Raw genomic sequence first — 7,771 nt, 5'->3', positions numbered from 1 at the left:
AAGAACACGCATTGCTGGTGTTGGTGGTTGTTGTTGCTGTTGTTGCTGGTGCTTGCTGGTGCTGGTTGCTGGCTGCTGGTGCTGGTGGTGCTGTTGGTGCTTGCTGGTTGTTGCTGGTTGCTGGTGCTGGTGGTGCTGCTGGTGCTGCTGCGTTGGTTGCTGCTGGTTGGTTGCTGTTGCTTGCGCTTGCTGGTGCTGGTGCTTGGTGCTGGTGCTGGTTGCTGTTGGTTGCTGGTGCTGTTGTTGCTGGTGCTGTTGCTGGTGCTGGCGCTGGTCGTTGTTGCTTGCTTGGTTGCTTGCTGGTTGCTGCTGCGTGCTGGTGCTGGTTGCTGGTGCTGCTGTTGCTGTTGCTGGCGCTTGGTGCTTTGCGCTGGCGGTTGCTGGTGCTGGTTGGTTGGTGCTTGCTGGTTGGTGCTGTTTGCTTGCTTGCTGGTGGCTGGCGCTGCGCTGGTTGGTTTGCTGTTGCTGGTTTTGCGCTGGCTGCTGGCGCTGGTTTGCTGCTGGCGCTGCTGGCGCTGTTTGCTGGCGCTGGTTGGTCGGTTGGCGCTGGTTGCTGGCGCTGGTTTTCGCTTGTCTTGCTGGTGCTGGTTTGCTGGTTGCGTTGTTGCTGGTGCTGGTGCTGGTGGGTTGTTGTTGTTGCTGGTTGCTTGCTTTGCTGGTTTGCTGGCGCTGGTGCTGGTGCTTGTCGGTGCTGGTTGCTGGTTGCTGCTGGCGTTGCGCTGGTTGCTGTTGCTGGTGCTGGTGTTGGTTGCTGGCTGGTGCTGGTGCTGGTTGCTGTTGCTGGTGCTGGTGCTGGCTGGTTGTTGCTGGTGCTGGTGCTGGTTGCTGGTGCTGGTTGCTGCTGGTGCTGGTGCTGGTTGTTGCTTGCTGGTGCTGGCGCTGGTTGCTTGCTTGCTGGTGCTCGTTGTTGCTGTTGCTTGCTGCTGCTGGTTGCTGGTGCTGGTGCTTGGCGTGCTTGCTTGCGCTTGCTGGCGTTGCTGGTTGCTGGCGGCTGGTTGCTTGCTGCTGGTTGCGCTTGGTTGCTTGTTGCTTGTCTTGCTGGTTGTCTTGGGCTGGTGCTGGCGCTGGCGCTGGTTGCTGGTGCTGGTTGGGTTGCGCTGGTTGTTTGCTGGCGCTCGGTGCTTGCTGTTGTTGTTGGTGTTGTTGGTGGTTGGCGTTGGTTGTTTGCTGTTGCTGGTGCTGGTGCTGTTGTTTGCTGGTGTTGCTTGCTTGCTGGTTGCTGCTGGCGCTGGTGCTGGCGTTGCTGGCGTGCTGGTGCTGGTGCTGGTGCTGTTGTTGCTGGTGCTGGTGCTTGGTTGCTGGTGCTGGCGCTGGTGCTGGTGCTGCTTGCTTGCTTGCTGTTGCTGGTTGCCGGTGCTGTTGCTGGTGCTGGTGCTCGGTTGTTGCTTGCTGTTGTTGCTGGTGCTTGCTGGCGGTTGCTTGCTGGTGCTGCTGGTGCTGGTTGGCTGCGCTGGTGGGGCTGGTGTTGCTGGTTGTTGCTTGGCTGGTGCTGGTTGTTGCTGTTGGTGCTGTTGCTGCTGTTGCTGGCGGTTGCTGGTTGCTGGTTGCTGGTGCTGGCGTTGGTGCTGCTGGCGTTGGTTGCTGCTGGTGCTGTTGTTGGTTGCTGCTGGCGGTTGTTGCTTCGCTGTTGTTTTGCTTGCTGGTTGCTGCTGGGTTGCTGGTGCTGCTGGCTTGCTTGCTGGTGCTGGTGCTGGTTGCTTCGGTGCTGTTGCTGGCGTGCTGTTGCTTGCTGGTGCTGGTGCTCGTTGTTGCTTGCTTGGTGCTGGTTGCCGGCGCTGGTGCTGTTGCTGGTGCTGGTTGGTTGCTGGTGCTGGTGCTTGTTGCTGTTGGTTGCTTGCTGTTGCTGCTGGTGTCTTGCTTGCGCTGGTGCTGTTGCTGGTGCTTGCTGCTTGCTGGTGCTGGTGCTGGCGTGCTGGTTGCTTGCGCTGGTTGTTGCTGGTTGCTGTTGCTGGTGCTTGTTGCTGGTTGGTGCTGGTGCTGGCTGGTTGGTTGTTGCTGGTTGTTTGCTTGCTGGTGCTGGTTGCGCTGGTGTTGTTTGCGTTGTTGTTGCTGGCGCTGGTGCTGGTTGCTGGTTGGCGCTGGCGCTGGTTGGTTGCTGGTTCGGTTGGTTGTTGGTTGTTGTTGGTTTTGCTGCTGGCGCTGGTGCTGGTTGCTGGTTGCTGGTGCTGTTTGCTGTTGCTGCTGCTTGCTGCTGGTGCTGGCGCTGGGTTGCTGGTGTTGTTGGTTATTGGTTGCTTGCTTGCTGCTGTTGCTGGTGCTGGTTGCTGGTGCTGGTGCTTGTTGCTGGTGCTGGTTGCTGGCGCTGGTGCTGGTTGCTGGTTGCTGGCGCTGGCGCTGGTGCTGGTGCTGGTTGCTGCTTGCTCTGTGCTTGCTGCTGGTTGGTTGGTTGCTTGGTTGCTGGCGCTGGCGCTTTGGGTTTTGCTGGCTGGTTGCTGGTGCTGGCTGCTGTTTGCTGGCGGCTTGCTTGTTGCTTGCGCTGGTGCTGTTGCTGGTTGCTTTGCTGGTTGCTGCTGGCTGGCGTGCTTGTTGCTGGGTTGCTGGCGCTGGCGTTCGGCGCTGTTGCTGGTGCTGGCTGTCATTGGCGCTGGCGCTTGCTGGTAGCTGCTGGCGCTGGTGCTCGGCGCTGGCGCTTCGCTGCCGGGTTTGCCTGCGGGCTGGTGGTTGGTCGTCGTTTGCTCGCTGGGTCGCTGGCTGGCTGGCTGGTTGCTCTTGCCGGCGCTGGCGTTTGCTGGCGGTGCTGGCGCTTGTTGGGTTGGTTGCTGGTGCTGGTTGGTTGTTGGTTGTTGCTGGTTGGTTGCTGGTGCTGGCGTGCTGGTGCTGGTTGCTGCTTGCTGGTGCTGGTGCTGTTGTTGCTGCTGGCGCTGGTGGCTGGTGTTGGTTGCTGTTGCTGGTGCTGTTGTTTCGTTGCTGGTGCTGTTGTTGCTGGTGCTTGCTGCTGGTGCTGGTGCTTGCTTGCTGTTGCTGCTGGTTGCTGTTGCTGGTTGCGGTTGCTGGCTGGTGCTGGTGCTGTTGCTGCTGGCTGGCGCGCTGGTGGCTATTGGTCGCTGGTGCTGGTGCTGGTGCTGCCGTGTTGGTTGCTGGTGCTGGTTGTTGCTTGCTGGCGCTGGTTGCTTGCTGGCGTGCTGGTTGCTGGTGCGTCGGTTTTGCTGGTTGCTGCTGCTTTCGGTGCGCTGGTGCTGGCTGGTGCTGCTGGCGTTGCTGGTGCTTGGCGTTGCGTTGGGCGTTGGTTGTTGGTGCTGGTGCTTGCTGCTGTTGTTGGTTGTTGTTGCTTGGTGCTGGTTGTTGCTGGCGTTTTGTTGGTTGCTGGCTGGTGTTGTTGTTGTTGGTGCTTTGTTGTTTGGTTGGTGCCGCTTGCTGGTTTTGTTGGTTTGCTGGTTGGTGCTTGGTTTGGTTGCTGGTTTGCTGTTGCTGGTTGGCGTTGCTGGTTGTTGCTGCGCTGGTTGTTGTTGTTGGTGCTTGCTGTTTGCTTGGTTGCTGGTGCTGGTTGGCCTGGTTGCTGGTTGCCGGTGCTTGGTTGCTGGTGCTGTTTGCTTGCTGGTTGCTGGTTGCTTGGCTGGTTGGCTCGCTGTTGCTTGGTGCTGGTTGCTGGTTGGTGCTGGTTGGTGCTGGTGCTGGTGCTGGTGCTTTGCCGTTGCTGCTGGTTGTGCCTGCGCTGGCGCTGGCGTGCTTGCGCTGTTGCTGGTGCTGGTTGCTGCTGGTGCTGGTGCTGGTTGTTGTTGTCGGTGCTGGTGCTGGTGCTGGCGGTTGCTGCTGGTGCTGGTTGCTGTTGCTGGTGCTGCGCTGGTGTCATTGCTGGTTGCTTGCTGGTGCTGGTGCTGGTTGCTGTTGCTGTTTGCTGGCGCTGGTTGCTGGTGCTGGTTGGCGCTGGTTGTTGCTGGTGCTGGTGCTGGCGCTGTTGCTGGTTGCTCGTTGTTGCTGCGCTGCTGGTGCTGTTGGGTTGCTGCCGCTTGCTGTTGCTGGGCTGTTGCTGTTGCTGGTGCTTGCTTGCTGTTGGCTGGTCGCTGGTGCTGGTGCTGGTGCTGTTGTCATTGGCTGCTGGTGCTGGGTGCTGGCGTCTGTTGGCTGGCGCTGGGCGCTGGTGCTGTTTTGCTGGCGCTGGCGCTGCGTCATTGGCTGGCGCTGGTGCTGGTTGGTTGCTTGCTGGTTGCTGGTGCTGGCGCTGGTTGCTGTCGGTTGGCTGGCTGGCTGGTGCTGGTGCTGGCTTGCTGGCTTTGCTGGTTGGTTGCTGGTGCTGTTGCTGGCGCTTGCTGGCGCTGGTTGCTGGCGCTGCTTGCTCGCTGCTGCTGGCTTGCTGTCGGCTGGCGCTGGCGCTGGTTGGTTGGCTCGTTGCTGGTGCTGGTTGCTGGTTGCTGGCTGGCTGGTGTCATTGTTGCTGGCGCTGGTGCGCTGTTGGTTGCTGGGTTTGCTTGCTGTTGCTGGTTTGCTGGCTTTGCGCTGGTTGCTGGTGCGCTGGTTGGGTTGGCTGCTGGTGCTATTGTTGGTTGCGGCTATTGTTGCTGGTGCTGGTCTTGGTTGCTGCGCCGGTTGCGCTGGTTTCGCTGCTGCCTGGCTGCCGGTGCTGGCGCTGCGTTGCTTGCTCGGCTTGCTGGCTGGTTGGCGCTGCTGGCGCTGGTTGCTGGCTGGCTGGGTTGCTGGTGCTGCGCTTGCTGCTTGCTGCTTGGCTGGCTGGTTGCTGGCGTGCTGGTTGCTTGCGCGCCGCTTGCTGGTGCTTCGCTTGCCTGGCTGGCGCTGCTGGGTTGCCTGCTGGCTGGCGCGCCTGGCGCTGGTTGCCTCGGTTGCTGGCTGGTTGCTGGTGCTTGCTGCTTGCTGTTGCTGGCGCTGGCGCTGGCGTTGTCATTGCTTTGGCGCTTTTTGCTGGTTGGTGCTGGTTGGTTGCTTGCTTGCTGGTTGGCTGGCGCTTGCTTGCTGGTTGGTTGGCTATTGTTGTTTGCTGCGTCTTGGTTGGTTGCTGGCTTTTTTTTGCTGGGCTTTTGTTTTTTGTTGGTGTTGGCTTTTTGCTGGTGCTGGTTTTGGCGCTTTTTGGGTTTTGCTGGCGTTGGTGTTTTTTGCTGGGTTTGGTTGGTTGGTTGGCGTTGCGCTTGGTGGTTGCTGGGCTTTGTTGGTGTTTTGCTGGTGGCTTTGCTGGTTGGCGCTGGTTTGTTGTCGTTGGCGCTTGTCGCCTTGCTTGGTCATTGCTGGTTGGCTGTTGGTTGTTGGTTGGCGCTCCGTTTTGGCTGCTGGCGCTTGTCTTGTTGCTTTTTGGTTGGTTGGCGCCTTGTTGCTGGCGGCTTTTTTTCTTGTTGTTGGCTGGTGCTGCGCTGGCGCTGGTGCTGGCGTTTTGCTGGGTTGGTGCTGGCGCCTGGTTGGCTGGCGCTGGCGTTGCTTATTGTCTTGGTTGTCTTGCTGGCGTTTGCGTTGCTGGTCGTCTTGTTGGCTGGTTTGGCTTGCTTGTTGTTGTTGTTGCTTTGCGCTGGTGCTGGCGTTTGCGCTTTGGCTTATTGTTGCTGGTTTTATTGTTGCTGGTGCTGGCGCTGTTGGCTGTTGTTGTTATTGTTGTTGTTGCTTGGCTGGTTGCGTCATTGGCTGGCGGGCCTTGGCTGGTTGGTTGGGTTGCTGGCTGGTGCCGCGTCATTGCTGCTGGGGGCTATTGGTGCTGGTGCTGCGGGGCTGGCTGGTTGGCGCTGGTGCTGGCGCTATTGTTGGTTGTTTGCTGGTGCTGGTTGCTTGGTTGCTGGCTGGTGCTGGTGCTGCGCTGGTGCTTGCTGGTTGCTGGTGCTGGCGTCATTGCTTGCTGGTTGGTTGGTTGGCTGGTTTGCCGCTGGCGTCTTGTACTGCTGGGCTGGCTGGTTGCTGGCGCTGTCATTGCTGCTGGTGCTGGCGCTGGTTGGCGCTGGTTGCTGCTGTCGTTGTTGCTGGTTGCTGGTTGGCTTGCTGCTCGGTGCTGGTTGCTGGTGCTGGCGCTGGTGCTGCTGTTGGCGTTGCTGGTGCTGGTTGCTGGTGCTGGCGTGCTGTTTGCTGGTGCTGTTGCTGGTGCTGGTTGCTGTTGTTGCTGCTGTTGCTGGTTGTTGCTGGTGCTGGTGTTGTTGCTGGTGCTGGTGCTGGTTGGTGCCGCTTGCTGGTTGCTGGTGTTGTTGGTGCTGTTGTTGGCGGTTGGTTGTTTTGGTGCTGTTGGTGCTGTTGGTGCTGTTGCTGGTGCTGGTTGTTGCGCTGGTGCTGGTTGCTGGTGCTGGTTGCTGGCTGGTGCTGGTTGCTGTTGTTGCTGTTGCTGTTGCTGGTGCTGGTGCTGGTTGCTGGTGTTGCTGTTGCTGCTGTTGTTGCTGGTGCTGTTGCTTGCTGGTGTCGGTTGCTGGTGCTTGCTGTTGGCGCTGGTGCTTGCTGTTGGTGCTGTTGCTGTTGGTGCTGGTTGCTGGTGTTGCTGGTGCTGGTTGCTGGTGCTGGTTGCTGGTGCTGGTGCTGTTGTTGGTGCTGGTTGGTTGCTTCGGTGCTTGCTGCTGGCGTTGTTGCTGGTGCTGTTGGTGCTGTTGCTGCGTTTGTTGGCGTTGTTGCTGGTGCTGTTGGCGCTGCTGTTGTTGCTGCTGTTGCTGGTGCTGGTGCTGTTGTTGGTGCTGGTGTTGTTGTTGTTGGTTGTTGGTGTTGTTGTTGTTGTTGGTGTTGTTGTTGTTGGTGTTGTTGGTGTTGGTGTTGTTGTTTTTGTATTTTTCTGTATTTGTTAGTGTTACTTTCTTTAGTATTTGTTATGGTTTTATTTGTTTTTATTGGTATTAATAGGTTATGATGTGGTTAGTTAGGTTAGGTTAGGTTAGGTTAGGTGTATAAACTTATTTCCACTCATTCCGAACCTCCCACTCACACTTCTGCACAGCCAAACAACCACTCACATCTCCCACTCACAAGCACCGGAACACGCCCACTCCAAAACTAGCTTCTTTAAAGGTGCACAAAATCAACACACTTGGAGACTGGGGGGAAAACTCCTCTTAAAAGCATGATGAAAATTCCCACAGCCTCTACAGGAGTCTGCCTGACGAAACTTCTCAAGAACCTCCTGCATGTTTTAAAGTTTCCTGGAAGTGTGTGTGTGTGTGTGTGTGTGTGTGTGTGTGTGTGTGTGTGTGTGTGTGTGTGTTGATAGAAAGAAAGAAAAGAAAGAAAGAAAGAAAGAGCAAATGGAGACACAGAGAGACAGGGTGTGTGTGTGTGAGAGACAAAGTGAAAGAAGGAGAGAGGGGAGAGAGATATGAAGAATAGTTTGGATACACTTTAAGGTTTGTGTGTTGTGATGTGAGGGGGGGGAGGGTTAGGAAATGCTTGGTCTATATGTGTGTGTGTGTGTGTGTGCGTGCGTGTGTGCGTGTGTGTGTGCGTCTGTGTGTGTGCGTGTGTGTGTGCGTGTGTGTGTGTGTATAGGAGACGTTAATAATATGTATGTAGTGTACAGAAACATCAATATTGTATATATGTGTTTCCAGAAGATTAGTATATGCATGGTGTATAATGGTCAGCATGCTCGCCTCGCAAGCGAGTGGACCCGGGTTCGATCCTCGGGCAGAGTGAAACTATGGGCAAGTTTCTTTATGCCATTTGCCTCTGTCTACCCAGCAGTAATTGGGGACCTGGATGTTAATCGATTTGCGGATTGTGCTCCGGGGTAATGGTTAGCCAGTGCAGTTGGCGAGTTGTCCGGTCTTCGACTATTCTTGACACTGGGTCATGCAGCTCGTTAATTTAGGTGTGGTTGTTGTGTTGGCGACAGCTTCACCTTAAACACTGGCCTATGCAGCTCGTTAACTTA

At 57.3% G+C, this 7,771-nt stretch overlaps 2 protein-coding genes across 2 annotated transcripts in view; both read right to left on the bottom strand.

Moving 5' to 3' along the window:
• LOC121874156 (mucin-19-like) overlaps positions 1–5,611 on the bottom strand; it is a 71,691-nt gene extending 66,080 nt beyond the window's left edge. The window contains exons 1-8 of the mRNA XM_042378128.1: positions 5,444–5,611; positions 3,801–4,824; positions 3,373–3,691; positions 2,916–3,204; positions 2,369–2,572; positions 1,391–1,787; positions 840–1,298; positions 289–619 (exon numbers count right to left, since the gene is read on the bottom strand). Of these exons, the coding sequence (XP_042234062.1) occupies positions 289–619; positions 840–1,298; positions 1,391–1,787; positions 2,369–2,572; positions 2,916–3,204; positions 3,373–3,691; positions 3,801–4,824; positions 5,444–5,611 (3,191 nt within the window). The remainder of the gene's footprint in view (positions 1–288; positions 620–839; positions 1,299–1,390; positions 1,788–2,368; positions 2,573–2,915; positions 3,205–3,372; positions 3,692–3,800; positions 4,825–5,443) is intronic.
• A 61-nt stretch (positions 5,612–5,672) lies between these two features.
• LOC121874155 (GATA zinc finger domain-containing protein 10-like) lies at positions 5,673–7,030 on the bottom strand. Its single transcript, XM_042378126.1, is given in 5 exon segments — positions 5,673–5,973; positions 6,096–6,369; positions 6,428–6,602; positions 6,604–6,701; positions 7,006–7,030. Coding segments are annotated over 5 exon segments (873 nt in total).
• Positions 7,031–7,771: the final 741 nt, after the last annotated feature.

The sequence above is a fragment of the Homarus americanus genome, unplaced genomic scaffold, assembly GCF_018991925.1.
Source record: "Homarus americanus isolate GMGI-L3 unplaced genomic scaffold, GMGI_Hamer_2.0 scaffold49667, whole genome shotgun sequence".
NCBI lineage: Eukaryota > Metazoa > Arthropoda > Malacostraca > Decapoda > Nephropidae > Homarus > Homarus americanus.
The sequence above is the reverse complement of the archived record's forward strand: the minus strand, read 5'-3'. Positions and strand labels throughout refer to the sequence as shown.